Below are 15,272 nucleotides of genomic sequence, written 5' to 3' on the forward strand. Positions count from 1 at the left end.
AGAGAAGGAAGTCAAGCGCTCTTGCAGACGGGACAAGCGAGCGTGGGTGAACTCCCTGGCCGACGAAGGGGAGAAAGCCGCAAACACTGGCGATATACGCCTCCTCTACGATATCTCACGACGTCTGAGTGGAGCAAGGATGAACCCGAGGATGCCAGTGAAGGACACGACTGGACAATTGCTTACCGACCCCACTGACCAGCTGAAACGCTGGTTTGAGCACTTCGAACAACTTCTTCAAGTTTCGACGGCCAACCAGCCATTAACATCTCGGCATGATCCGCCTAGGGTGCGGCACATCACTCGCGTCAATTCCGAGGCCCCATCACTGCAGGAGATTGAAGCAGCTATCCGAAGCATGAAATCCAACAAGGTTCCAGGGATCGATCGCATATCAGCAGAGATGCTCAAAGCTGACCCCATGCTATCCGCACAAATGTTGCATCAACTATTCTGTAATATCTGGAACACCGCGACTTTTCCGGCCGACTGGATGCAGGGCATCTTAGTGAAGGTCCCAAAGAAGGGGGATCTGACTGTGTGCGACAATTGGCGAGGCATCATGTTACTGTGTATTGTTCTCAAAGTTCTGTGCAAAGTTATCCTGAATCGGATACAGGAGAAGATCGACGCGACTCTCCGACGGCAGCAGGCAGGATTCCGTGCCGGAAGATCTTGTGTGGACCATATTGTCACGCTCCGCATCATTCTGGAGCAGGTCAATGAATTCCAAGGGTTCTCTTTTTTTGTTATTCATTGACTACGAAAAAGCTTTCGACCGTCTCAATCACGAGAATCTGTGGGGCGCCCTGAGACGCAAGGGAGTCCCGGATAAAATCGTCAACCTCATCGAAGCGCAGTATGAGGCTTTCACGTGCAGAGTTCTGCATAACGGAGCCTTGTCCGACCCTATCCAGGTAGTCGCTGGTGTGAGACAAGGATGTATACTATCACCGCTACTGTTTCTCATCGTAATCGACGAGGTGCAATTGACCGTGTACCGAACCGTGGGCTGCTTTGGCAGCCTATCACCATGGAGCATCTCAACGACTTCGATTTGGCTGATGATGTTGCTCTACTAGCACAACGGCGCTCTGATATGCAGAGTAAGCTCAATGACCTAGCCGAACGCTCCTCTGCGGCAGGTCTCACCATCAACGTCAACAAGACCAAATCGTTGGATATCAACACGGGCAACCCTTCCAACTTTACGGTAGCGGGGCAAGCAGTGGAGAAGGTCGAAAGTTTCCAATATCTTGGCAGCCAAATAGCGTCGGACGGCGGGACCAAGAGCGACATAGGTGCACGAATCAAGAAGGCTAGGGCTGCCTTTGCGAGTTTACGAAACGTATGGAGATCCAACCAGATAAGTCAACGCACCAAAATCCGAATTTTCAACTCGAACGTGAAATCTGTGTTGTTATACGCCAGCGAGACGTGGTGTGTATCAGCGGAGAACACTCAAAAGCTGCAGGTCTTCATCAACCGATGCCTGCGGTATATAATTCGTGCCTGGTGGCCTCACAACTGGATCTCGAATGCCGAGCTCCATCGTCGATGTCATCAGAAGCCGATAGCAACAGAAATTCGAGAGCGAAAGTGGAGGTGGGTCGGCCACACACTTCGACGGGGCGGAAACGAAATCTGCAAGCAAGCGCTGGATTGGAATCCAGCAGGACATCGCAGCAGAGGCAGACTCAGGGGCTCATGGCGGCGGAGCCTCGATAAGGAAATTAAGCAAGTCGATAGAAATCTGACCTGGGCCCAGGTCAAGGCAAAAGCGAGTAGCCGCCCAGGATGGAAGTCTTTCACGTTGGCCCTTTGCACCGCTGGTGGTGCACAGGACCCTTAAGTAAGTAAGTAAGTTGCCTGGACCGAGGATGATCTTGAAACAAGGAAAAAATGAGTTAGTTAGTCTTCACCTATGTGATTCCTAATCTTCTATTCGTTGTTCCCTAGTTTGAAGTGGTTAAGACTAGGGTTCTGAGCATGGTCATTATCGGTGTCATTGCTTATTTTTGTTGCTAAGGAATCTGGTTTTGACTGACAAAGGGGCGCGTCTTTGGAGGGTGTTTCAACACTCCGAAGGGTATAAATAGTGGGTCCTTTCAGTTAGAATCGGTTCCTTGCGATGAAGGCAAAAATGACAACTGTATCTATACCGAATACTTCATCATTTCTCAATAGTGATGGAGTAATACGACATGGACTAAACTAAGGACACGGGATATACTACAATAGATCAACTTACTGGTCGCAGTGGTGTTATGTCCCGAACAGAGGAAAAAAAACAGGGTTGATTATACTGTCATTACTGTTTATACTATCATTGCAACTAATTTATTAAGGCATATTCAATTGACCTGCATTGGGTTATTATTCTGCATGCAATGTTAGAGGGAAAGTGGAGGACTCGCGATTCAGCAGGAGTTGTTTGGGGCATGTTGTTCATTTTAGACATTATAGTTGGACGTGATCACCATGTTCCAGTCACGTTCTGGAATGTGTCCTTGAGACTTGATATTTGCGGCCTTCATAAGACCCTCTTTTGTCTGGCAAAAAAAACTTGGTCATTAGCGTCAACGATTTGAATCCTTACCTTAAATGAGGCTGCAGTATGTGAAGATCACATCCATATATTGATTGAACATCAAATGCATCTGTTTATACATAGAACACCTTGCGAATCACTATACTGGATAGCACGTGAAGGATTAAGTAATGAATGATAGATATTTTATGACCGATTGAAGTCAAGACAATAGGGGAAACGGCTCTAATGTTGGCCTATGGATCTAAGATTGGATCCATCGCTAAAAATCTGCTATTTATCAATTTTATCTAGATGAACGCGGCATTGGGACGATACTAATGGATATTTTGGTCGCTATTGAGAATTTAGTCGATTGCTGAACTTATGTATGGGCCCAAATTAGGGGCATTTAGGCCGACATTACATCTTCTCTGTTGAAGTTGGAATCTTTACTATTAAATTCGTTCGGGGGGCTTTCACTTTTGAGCTGTAGATGGCAAAGAAAGCAAGAAAGTTGCCTGTCTTCTTGATTCGTAATCTTTGGTTAAATGAGTGATGCATATACTATGTAAAGCATTAGTTGTGAAAAGCAATGCATTAGGTATAGGAAAAACGTAACGAAACGGGCCAGGGGGCGTAATTAATCATTTTGTTCGACCATTTTCCACAGAGATGGCGCTGTTCCGCTGGTAGGAAGTGATAAAAATTCCCATGTAGAAATTGAGAGAAGTGGCAATAATTCGCTTTCGGTGCATATTCAGGTGAAAAAAAGTGAACGACAACCTAAAGAAATTAATCAGGGACTCTGTCGTTCAGTTTTTTCCCGGAAATTATTGTTAAACAAGCTACAATTAAATAAAAATGATTTTTCCCCATACAGTTTTATCTGATTTACTTCCAGCTCCCAGAGAGCCAAAAAATTCAAATTTGAGAGAGAAAATTTGCTCTCACGACCTCAATCTCTCAACATGCCATGTATTTTGTTGACACTCGATTTGTGATTTCCCTTTCACAGATTACAAAATAGAGTACCTGACACTACAAAACATGTCTGGTACCTCTATATATGCATTTGCTTCAACATTTGAAGTCCCTCCTTTTTTACATATTCTGCGCAAAAGATACTTTATGCCCCGCCCCATACATAAAATTCGGCGGGAAATTCTGTGAGGGGTGAGTTATTTTGTGTGCAGAATGTGTAAAAACGGAGGGACTTCGAATATTTAATAATCTAAATGCATATATAGAGTTACCAGACATGTTTTGCACTGCAGTGTCCTCTGTGAACAATTAAAGGGAAACAGATTGTGAGTAGTTTCCGATAGATGTCACCGCAAACAACAGCTGTGACATCTGATGGAACATGAATGCAGAAGCTTAACAAAATGATCAATTCTTTCCTCAATTTTGACGTGACATAATTAAAGTATGGCCCCAAAGGCAAGCATTTGTGTGAGCGATTCAATATTTGAACAAAATAACTTTGCAAGCGTGACTTGATTCTCGCTTGTTATATTTAAACAGTTGTTGATGTCGAGCTCTTGGTTCAGTGCTATAAATAGAATGTAATTGTAGAAAATATCAATCAGTCCAGGAAAGATCCAGCAAACTTCTACAGTGTCGACGAGCAAAAATGAGACCCCTGTTGGCACTATTTGTGGCATTTTGCCTGGTGAGCGTCGCGATCACTAAGCCACTTCCCGAAGGAGACGAAGAAGCTGCCAATGTAACAGAAGAACCAAAGAAGGAAGAAGATCAACCCACCGAAAAACCGGCGGATGACGCCGATGCTGGTGCCGAGAAGGAAGAAGGTGACGAAAAGAAGACCGAAGATGAAGATAAGAGTAAAGATGCAGGAGAAGAAAAAACTGAAGACGGCGGGAACGACGCTACCAAGGATAAGGAGGAAGAAGGTGAAGGTGGTGACGAGGAAGATTCTCCCAAATCCAAAGGCGGTAAAGGGAAAGGCAAAAATGATCCTGTCGAAACGTACAATAAGGTCATTGAACTACTGGACAAAACTACCAAGATCGATAAGGTAGACAGCAGCCATCTACGGGCAGGCTTAGTCAATGATTTGCAAACATACCTAAGGAATCCGATCGTTGATGTCATTGGAACGGTTGGTGATTACTCCAAGGTATGTTCTGATTTTAAATTCTCCTATAATGCGGTCCTTGAATGTTTTTTTTCACGCAGATTTCAAGTTGCTTCAAATCAATGGACAATGACGTCAAGAAGATTCTGGAAGAGGTTATGAAGTCTTTCAAATCATGCAAGGACAAGAAGGACAGCAACGAACATCAGTGTTCCTCAGATCGTAGCACAGCTCAGGGCAAAATTGCCAAGATTGCTACTGCGGTATCGTCGTGTGTTTCATCGAAAAGGTCGTGAATGATTGAATAAAAACTGCGACAAAATTGAATAGTTTTTGTTCTATTGTAAAATTAGATATTTTTTTCGGCCCCTCCGCACATTAGACTTTTAACTTTCAATAATTTCACATAACCGTAATTTCTTAGCTCAGTCGGTAAAGTCGCAACTACAAAGGAAGAGCATGCTGGAGGTGGCTGGGTTCGATTCCCGATCCGGTCTAGGAGTTTTTCGGGTTGGGCAATTTCTCGACTTCCCTGGGTGTAGAGTATATGATTGTACTTGCCATACAATTATACTAATGCAAAAATGGTACAGGCATCGAAAGCTCTCAATTAATAACTGTGGACGTGCATCTAGAACACTAAGTTGAGAGCATGAAATGCAAATAAAATAGACAATGATTATCATCCGAATCCCAATAAAAAAAAGGTGCATAGAACGAATTACTCCATGCGATAAATTTAATTTGAGGTTTTCCTTTTTTAAGACAAGAATACTGAAAACAATTATTTTTAGGAGTATTTCAAACGAGTTTTGAGGAAATTTTTAAAGTAATTCTAACGAAAATTCAAAGCAAATTGATATTCTGAATTCCGAGGATAGTTCTAACAAAATTTTGAGAAAAATTTTCAGAGATAATTTTTAGAAAATTTAGAAGAGATTTCGAAGTAAATTATGAGGGCATTTCAAAGAATTAATAGGAATTCTGAGCAGAAAACAGAAATTCCTGTGGTAATTCCATGGGAATTTCAGGAGAATACTAAGTGCATGTACTTCAAGTGATTTATTCAGGAGTATTTTTCAGGCAATAGGGTTCTTTAATTTTGAAAAATGTATCGGTTTTTATACATCATCTGAAAGAGCTTCGTTTTCTAAGCACATCGATAGTTTTTTCGAACCCACACACTTTCATCTCGATTTTCAAATCAAGATTTAAAGCAAAATAATCGCTTCACTGTTTGACACTAAACTAACAAACTGACAGCTCGCTCCCATCGAAAGTGACACCGAGGGGCGTTAATAAGGTGATTTTTGCAAATGTAATCGTACTTATTTAAAATAGTTCCAGTGTACCAAAATGGATGAAATTTTGGGTTTGAGATCCATTTTTAATGCAGATTATGAATATGCAATTTGAGAAGCATTGCAGAGTGAATTCAGAAACTATTCCGTAGAAGATTTTCAATTATGGACGAAATTATAAAAGAATTCAATTTTTCCACAATTTGACGCAGAAAAAGGTCAAGATTCAGGAGGTTTGGGAATCCTAAGGTTTAGATTTTTAAAGATTTCATGCTTAGAAAATTATTTGATGTTGGATTTAGAAAAAGTGTCATGGTTTAAGGCGCTTTATTTAAAATTAAACATTCCAGACATGGAGCGGGGGATTATAGGGTAGGGAACGTGAGAAGTTTTCAAGTTCCAAAACTAGCAAAAATATTTGAAACGCCGAATTTCAAAATTTATTCCGATTAGCAATTTTTTAACTTTTTCCCGATGTTTGCCTGTACTTTTGGAAATTTTTCCGGTTGTGCGATATACATTAACATTAAGCAAAAAACCGAAAGAATCACTAGGTTAACTACTAAGATAGCAGCATTTTTCCTGGGTCAAATTCGGACCTGTGTTCGAATTCCTCAAAATTCGTCTATATTTCAACAACCCTGAAAGTTTAATCGAAAATCTTTACAGGATTTTATTAGAATATTCTCAAACATTTCCTTGAATATTTTCCCAGCGTATTTTTCAGAATTCTTCTTAAATTCTCAGAGATCCTCTCTGAGAGTCCCTACAACAATTATTTTTAACAGTCTAGAAATTCTCTGCTGATCGATCAAAAAAAAACATGAAATTCATCTTTAGATTTTCTTCGAATTTTAAAGCGTTTTCTAGGAAGTCGCTGAAGATTCCTACTATAATTCTCTTTTGAATTCCCCAACAAATCAATTCAAATTTTCTTGAAATTTTGTTAAGAATTATCTTGGCAATTTTGCTAAGGATTTTCTTTAAAATTCTCTAGAAATTCGTTTCGTGATGCCCTTGGAATTTTCTATAAATTATCATTAGAATTTCTTTGGAATTGTACGCTCAAAATTCGATTTACTGTGTATTTTTTGCGGATCCTAGAATTCTCTTCACAATTGATTTGAAATTTTCCACAGAAAAATTTAAAAAAATACTCTGGACTCACACAAGTGGCATGGAGTCAAAGTCTAGAATCAATAAGTTTTTTTTTCCAAAACTTCCTTTGATTTTCTCTAAAAAACCTTGTAGTTTTCTCTTAAAAAAAACCTGGTGTTATCCATTTTAAAATCTTCTCAAAACTCATTCGAAAAAAAAAAATCTAGTCCAATAATCTTGAGAATTTTTAAAGGTCGAAAATCTTATGCTTTTTCCAAAAAGAAAGATTAAGTAAATGGGGGCCGAGAGTCCAAGTGACTTCCGTCACTAGTGCAGTGAGAAAAGTCAGGTCGTGGTCACGCGACTCTCTGTGCAAATCAAATGGAACGTCACGTCACCATGACGCGACTTTTCTCACTTCACTTTCGGAATAACGTCCAATTTTTTCCCCATTTATCATCGAAATTCATGGGTTTTCCCAGCCTGGTGACTTCGAATTCCAGATTTTTCTCGGTATTCCCGATTTTCCGGTTCACTGCTTTGATGTTTTATGAGATCTTAGACTTAGGGATTTTTTCTTCTTCTTTATTATCGAGATTTTTAGCCAGTTGGCTAGTTCATCTCATACTTAAGTAAATGTTAAACTTCATCTGTTAATGGTTTGGTTTGTACATGGGTCATTCCAGCTCAAGTGGGTACAGAATTTAAAAAAAAGTTGTGGCCGATGTCACCTATTTGAGCCAAACTTGGCCAAAACGCTTATTTTGACATTCTGAACAAACGCCTTTTTTGGTTTTGCTCTAAAGTGCCTAGATCCTTCTGGGCTACATCCCTGGATTTTCGAGATTTAAAAAAAAAATCTTTCAGAAGAGATTACTGCCGCTATTCGCATAACAATCCCATGTCCTATGGATTTCCTATGTACATAGGACTGTTATGCGAATAGCGGCAGATTACTAGGCGCGCCACAGGTGGTGGTACTATCAACTGCGATACTTTTAAATTGTCCGTTAAATGCTTGTTCGATGAACAACTTACGAGTGTTATGTCTTTTTGTCTGTGGTATAATAATGTCTAATCAAACGTTACTTTCACATGAGAATCAAGCGCTGTTTAAGAAAGCAGATATGTCTAAGAAACGCTGAATAATCAAACATTTGATAGAATAAGTTCTGCTACAACTAGTAGAATAAAAGTGCAGTGAATACAATCGTCAAAAAGACGTTTATTCAATAGGCAATTGTTTGTTGGGTATAATAAGCCCGTACATTGCTTTATTATCCTATGATCCAATCAAAGAACACTAGTTTCTTTTAGACGACACACAAGATACGATCTTCGATCCGATTTGAGTGAATTTTTCCCTTGCTTTATTCGAGCTCTCCTCGGAACATTTGTACTCGCTGCCATCCTTCTTGGACTTGCAAGCTTTGAATGATTTTATTTCCTGGCTAAGAATCTTCTTCACTTCACTGCCCATGGACTTGAAGCAGCTGGAAATCTGCAAGTGAAAAAAATGTGATTCGTACGCAATTCGGTATTCAGGAAATGCTTAGTTGTAAATCAAACCCAACCTTAGAATAATCTCCAACAGTTCCAATTGCATCGATAACAGGATTTCTCAATCCCGCTTGCAGATCGTTATCCAAGGCAAGTCGCAGATATTCGCTCTCTATGTGGTCCACCTTGGTAACTTTTTCCATTTGATCGACGACCTTGTTGTACGTATTGATACGATCATCCTTGGCTTCACCTTTACCTCCACCGGATTTTGGAGAACTTTCCTCATCACCTCCAGCATCGTCACCTCCTTCTTCCTCACCTTCCCCGTTTTCCTTACCTTCTCCTGCATCATCGCCTCCCGCATCATCGCCTCCCGCATCATCGCCTCCCGCATCGTCGCCTCCTGCATCTTCGCCTCCTGCATCTTCACCTCCTGCGTCTTCATCTCCTGCATCATCGCCTCCTGCGTCTTCGTCTCCTGCACCATCGCCTCCTGCGTCTTCGTCTCCAGGATCTTCACCTCCTGCATCTTCGCCTCCTGCATCATCTCCTGCCGCGTCATCCGGTTTTTCGCCACCATCGTTTTCTTCTGTCGTCTCCTCCTTTGGCTCCTCTCCACCATCTGCAGCTTCCTCGTCACCTTCGGGGAAAGGTCTTGAAAGTGCAAAGTTCACCAGGCAGAATGCCACAAACAGTTTCAACAGTGGTTTCATCTTCGCGACTGTATGATGTAGACGGTCAATCCTGACGAGTGTCGTGCTTTCCACAATGGATCTCTATTTATACCGGTTAGTCTGTGGGAAATCATTCATTCGTTGGATACAGTGTACAACTGTTCAAATACACTAGCTTGCAGATCAGTTGGGTGTACGTTTGAAAGATCAAGATGTTCAAATATGATCTTACATACTGGATGTAGCATGAAACATGTGATTTAATGTGTGTGGGAAAACTCAGGTATTGTTGATGTGTCTGAGGATTACAATATATTGCTGTAGAGTCAAGAACTTTAGACGCCTTCGTCCTTCTCCTAGATTTTTTATTAGCTAAATTTGAAACGAATTTAAATAGCTTGAGCATAGAGCCGTTAAAGTGAACAAGCATCTTTGTCCTAACCTGCTTGGATAACATTAAAGTGACTCCGAATGCACGAAATTACACTTTTTGTTAACAGGTGCATCTTTGTCATTGACGAAAAAATTAATGAGACAAAGGTTTTTTTTTGAGGATCAAGTCTATCAGTGACTATGTTAATAACGATTTTGTCAACATCGTGTGAAAGTCTGTCAATGACAATGACAAATCTCAGCACAGGTTGGTGCTGTTGATAGCAAATACAATCTGTTACAGCACTGTATTGGACAAATTTAAGAAAATTGCTTCCCTTAGCTGTAACAATTCAGTGCCAACATTTCAAAGGGGCGTAATTGCTTTTGTAAACAATGACTTTAGCCCTCAATTTCTCGCGAATGAAATCTTACCTCTCCAAAATAACAATGCTAGCTGGTAGAGGAAACATTCCTCTACCTGCTGGTGTCATTATTTTTCATGAGTGAGCTTTTATTCGCGAGAAATCGACGGCTAAAGCCATTATTTACAAATGCAATTACACCCCTTTGAAATGTTGGCACTGAATTTAAAGAGGAAATCGATCATCGCTGTTAGGCCCTTATGTATGTAGGTATGCTCAATGTTGATTTCAACTGATTTCAACTGACAACTGACGAATCGATCAGACGCGATCTTCTCTAATTTCCATGAAACTTTGCACAATTGTACGCTATGGGTAATGAACTTTAGAATTCAGCAAGATGGCCGCTTAGGATCATCCTAAAGATCTTGTTCCCAATCTATTTAAGTTTAAGGTTGAGGACAACTCTCTTAACACGTATCAATATATTGACGCGAAGGGGAATTATTGACAATAATATTGATGATGTGAATACAGAAATATTGTCAATATCGATGCATTTACGTCAATATAGAATGTATTGACGTCAATATTGAATGTTTTGACAACACGATTATTGTCAATAGAAGTAATCGTGTAGGGTCCACTTTAGATGGACATACCGTACTAAATTACGGGAAAGATGAAAGCAATAAGCTTGTTTTTAGACTTGGTGTTAGTTTTGTCAATGTGCTGCCAATGTGCGTGACTGCTTTCTCACCCCGATGGGTCTGGGTTCAATACCAGCCGAGGTCGGTGGGATTTTTCTGAGGCATAAAAAATCTCTGGTCACGTCTTCTTTGAGAAGGGAAGTAATGCAGGTGTGGAAGCTACCTTCCTGCACATTCGATTGCCGTCAATGAATGGCAATCGATGCCCGTTGGTGATTGGCACTAGATTGCGGAACAGAGACCGACGTTAAATAAATGAAGAAGAAGAAGAAGCTCCCTGAAAATCAGCTTACTGTCTAGTGTTAGTCCGTCCTGAACCGTTTAACTGCTTAGTTTGTTATTCACAGACTGAACAAGCCTGGGTATTTATGATTGTGAACAAAATGACCTGGGTCTTCCAGTAGTGGTTGAAAAGCTCAGACAGCACAATCAAGCCTCTCTGAAGTTTGGCAATCAGAGCTCCGATTACCTTTCCCTTGTAGACGATGGATATGCCAGCCGAAATATTGGAGCACGGCGAATAAGAACGACTCAAATTTGAGTTTAGTTCACTCATAATCGCCAAAAGTGCAGGAACTCAGCGATGAATTAATTTGCCTCATGTTTTCCCAGATTGGATTCACTCAGTCTATTGGTACTACTCCGAGACTGAATAAAATTTTCGTCAATTTCCTCATTTTCCGGCAGATTTTTTAGGTTTTCCACAGGAAACCATGAGACAAATTCTACTCATCGCTGAGTTCCTGCACTTCTTTTGGCGATTATGAGTGAACTAAACTCAAATTTGAGTCGTTCTCATTCGCCGTGAGGTGAACTGCACTGTAGCACAACTTCACCATCTGTTCGAATGAAACCTCAGACCATTCAAATCGAAACATCGAAATCGCTTTTTCGATTGATAGCTGCAACCGGATGACGGTTGTTTATACTCCTCTTGAGGATGAACATTGATACGAGAAGCAAACAGACCTCAGTTGAAATACATAACACTCTCTGTAGAATGATTGTCATCCCAATTTGAAATGCATATCGAATTAGTTCAGCCTCAGAACGCAAATCATCCAAAACGATGATGTAGATAATTTTATCGAACGTCACGTGCTGATTTGAGCTGACAAACAAGGTGTAAAGTTTGCTCTTTACTTTCAGTAAAAGTAACGTCGATTATCGAGTTGAGACGAAATTTCATTATGGCTTTCAATCCCTTTCACCGTCACTCGATCACCAACATTCAATACGAAACTAACGATTTTAAATTGGCTCACTACTTGACTAGCCTATTGGTCCCTAGCAAATCGACTAACGTACCCCATTATAGTATAAATTTCAGTACTACACTATGTTTGTTTCGATTCGCTATGAAAGTTTGACAGATAAAATGAGGGGTTAGTGGATTTTCCTATGTTTCGAGGGGTGAATCGACTAGCTTGGGACCGAAGATAGTACCAGAGCTGAGCCAAAAAGTTGAGCTCGTTTTTTCGGGACCTCCTGGTCTTAGAGTTACCTCTATGCTATCACCGCTCTTTCAATTTGTTTGATATGGAATAGATGGATATGTATATGGATGGAATATATATTAAACAATCATGGGATATGAACCAGCCTGCGGTTGTAAATCTCGATAAAAAGATAAAGATATAAAAATTAAACGCATTACTTGTAATCTTCAAGTGTTTTCACATGAGGAATGCTTTGAATATATGTTTTCATTTTCTGTCATACACGACATGAAACCTCTCTTAATGTGCTTCAAGAAAGACGAAACTATCAAAGTAAAGCGCTTTTTCACTCATACGCTTCACCGAAGCTTGAAAGAAAGACCAATGAAGCGACGGGAGAAAGAGGAACAAGCGATTGTTTTTTTTTTGACACGCCGACTGATGTTATAAGCAGAGTCAATGTTATGATAAGAGTCTCGCCAAGAGTGAAGCCAGAAGTACCAATTGAACTGTCAAACAGGGTACCAAACAAACAAAGTAAATAAACATTATTGTTCCCACAGCCAGTGAACTACAAATAGATTTTTTTATTGCGTTTATTTATAAGGTCCCCTCGCCTATTAGGTATTGCTTGGGCCGATGACCATTATTTACAATTAGATCCCTTCCCGCTTTTATTTTCCAAATAAAACGTACTATCCCCTATTTGATAAGTTGCATTATTTTCATCTAAACGATCTGTTTGCTGGCCAGTCTTCTGGGTGCACTGATCAGCACGAACTTTCTTTTTTCGTTATCCTTGTGCTTCGACTGCCGGCGTTTGTTGGTATTTTCAATGAAATTCCTTTGTTGCGTTTGATGAGCAGGTGCAAGAGCATAGCCAGGTTTCGAGCTATGGAGGGGCGAAAAAAAAATTACTATGGAAAATTTGACCGAATGCCATTTCACCGAACACCATTTCCCCGAAAGCCTTTGTGATGCTGAGTTTAGGGGGGGAGTCGACCCCCTCTGGCTACGCCTATGAGCTGGTGCTTTAGTTTTCGTCGTTACTTTCAACGTTTGAAGTGTGATGATCCTCGGTTTGATTGTCGGTGTTTCACTGTTGTTCTTCTGCTGAGAACCCGGTGAAAGCAGGAGATGATTGACCCGATGTCGTTGGCTGGTTTTGTTCGATATCCATCGACAGGAAATCAGCGAGACTGAATACCCCCTCGGTTGATGGAGCGGTGCTATTGTTCGATGTGGCTACATCCAAACATTTCTGTTTGGGATGTGCTGCTCGGCCACAATGGCGGCACGTTTTTGGTTGCTTGTCGTACGTAAACCAACGTTGTTTCGTTGTCGACAGTGATATATGTTGGAATGGCGCTTTGGAGTCGCATTCGCAAAACTCGAACACCGCTCAGGAATCCTGAGTAGTGCTTCCATTTCTCATGTCGACTGGAAAACACTGTCCCGTACTTTGCCATGTGGTTCATAACAGTGCCAGAGGAAGGTCATGCTCTCGAACGGTCACTGCTTCACAATCCACATGTACCGGGATTTTGAACTCACTCTTCGCATAGAGAAACGCGTTTTATAGGTGCGCCATTTCATAGCGCAAGGCAACTTCATTGTCTCAAATAAAAACATAATTTCGGACGTTATGAAACTGAATGTAGGGGAAATGCAGGTAATGTCGGCCTAAGTGTCCCTAATTTGGGCCCATACAAAAATTCAGCAATCGACAAAATTTTCAATAGCAACCAAAAATATCCATTAGTAACGTCCCAATAACGCGTTCATCTAGATAAAATTGATAAATAGCAGATTTTTAGCGATGGGCCCAATCTTAGATCCATAGGCCAACATTAGAGACATTTCCCCTATCTAACGTCCGAATATTGAAGCTTAATATTGTTCTCGAAGAATTTTTGCACTTTTCCCGCATTGGGACGAACTGGAAGGACACTGAAGTCAACAAAAAGTGTGTTTTTACGAACTACACTCATTTTCGCTACAATATTTCACCAAGTTAAGCAGACCAGAAAGAGCGCACGTCTCATGAATGCGAGTAATGGCTGTCGAATGTGTAATTTTAGATAAAAAACATTTCTTCGCTTTATTTAGTATTTTGTGGTATTTATAAGTTATACCAAGCACTTGTTTGAACATATTTCAGGTTCTATAATTGTTTTTGTCTCCCAGAAGCTCCGTAATCGACATGACATTTTTCACTTCTGAATGAAAGTCATTCGATGCTAACGCAAAAAAAAAATCTGATTGCCGTTTACTCTGACGAAAAATAAATCAGAAACAGTACAGCGCAACACTTCCTGTTGGCGGGAATCTTATTATAACATCGACTCTGGTTCTAAGCTGTTCGACTTCAACAGAAATAGAAAGCTAGTAGTCTCTTCGTCGCATCGATTCTGTCGATTGAAGCTGATATTGTGACGTTCTGATCACAACCGCCCAGAGGATATGATTTTTACGTCAAAGGCGCGTAGAAAGTTGTCATCATTGACATCGCCGTTCCACTGAACCGTAACCTGGAAGATCATCCGATGTTTGTTGTGGGACAATATTTTGGAAAACATTATTCTAGAACCTCGAGAAAATAGGGTCTTATTTATGCTAAACTAGAAAAATCCAGAATTAGTCATTCCACTGTCTCAAAATATCAGATAGAATAGATCGCCTCAAAACTGCTCGACAATATTATTAATTGGCACCAAAATGAAAGAATTAACTGTTAGGAACAACTTTTTAAAACTTTTTTCTAAAGTTTTAATTTCGGGCTCTAAATGCATCCTTCCTGCTAATTTCCCATTCCGCTACTGTGCTATTGTAATAAGCTATTTAAATTGAATTATTTGGCATAGTGTTTCAAAGTTTGTTTTTGCTACACTGCACTCGCAGGAAGTATATTTTATTTAAGTCATTATAAAAAGGTTCACAATTTAGTTATTTTCAGGCTGCATTTTTTTCCAATCTTTATTAGCTAGGTTTTTAGCTCGTTGCCTAGTTTATTTCAAACTGCATACGCTTCTACTTCTTCGATGGTATAGAAATCTGAAACAAAAGTCCAAAATGTATTCATACAGTTCCTCATTAAAAAAAAGCAAAAGTATGCCATACCTTTTCCTTAACGTTATCCATTCCACCCTTAATTTTCTTGAGAACGTCATCGACGGCTG

General features: G+C 40.4%; 2 protein-coding genes across 3 annotated transcripts; one reads left to right on the plus strand and one right to left on the minus strand.

Annotated features, from left to right (window-relative positions):
* The first annotated feature begins 4,131 nt into the window (after positions 1-4,131).
* On the plus strand, positions 4,132-5,331 carry LOC135703221 (30 kDa salivary gland allergen Aed a 3-like). The gene is made up of 2 exons (XM_065224342.1): positions 4,132-4,673; positions 4,733-5,331. The coding sequence occupies exons 1-2, from the start codon at positions 4,167-4,169 to the stop codon at positions 4,925-4,927; spliced, it is 702 nt and encodes a 233-aa protein (XP_065080414.1). The 5' UTR covers positions 4,132-4,166; the 3' UTR covers positions 4,928-5,331.
* Positions 5,332-8,230: 2,899 nt separating this feature from the next.
* On the minus strand, positions 8,231-9,263 carry LOC135703222 (30 kDa salivary gland allergen Aed a 3-like). 2 transcript variants are annotated; one of them, XM_065224344.1, is made up of 3 exons: positions 9,054-9,263; positions 8,605-9,008; positions 8,231-8,531 (listed from the first exon to the last, which is right to left on the minus strand). In XM_065224344.1, the coding sequence occupies exons 1-3, from the start codon at positions 9,244-9,246 to the stop codon at positions 8,334-8,336; spliced, it is 795 nt and encodes a 264-aa protein (XP_065080416.1). In that variant the 5' UTR covers positions 9,247-9,263; the 3' UTR covers positions 8,231-8,333. The 2 variants fall into 2 exon arrangements, with proteins under 2 accessions (XP_065080416.1, XP_065080415.1); XM_065224343.1 differs by having other exon boundaries at positions 8,605-9,263.
* Positions 9,264-15,272: the final 6,009 nt, after the last annotated feature.

Source organism: Ochlerotatus camptorhynchus, unplaced genomic scaffold, assembly GCF_037179485.1.
Source record: "Ochlerotatus camptorhynchus isolate MF236.1 unplaced genomic scaffold, CSIRO-AGI_Acam_v1.1 ptg000211l, whole genome shotgun sequence".
Classification (NCBI taxonomy): Eukaryota; Metazoa; Arthropoda; class Insecta; order Diptera; family Culicidae; genus Ochlerotatus; species Ochlerotatus camptorhynchus.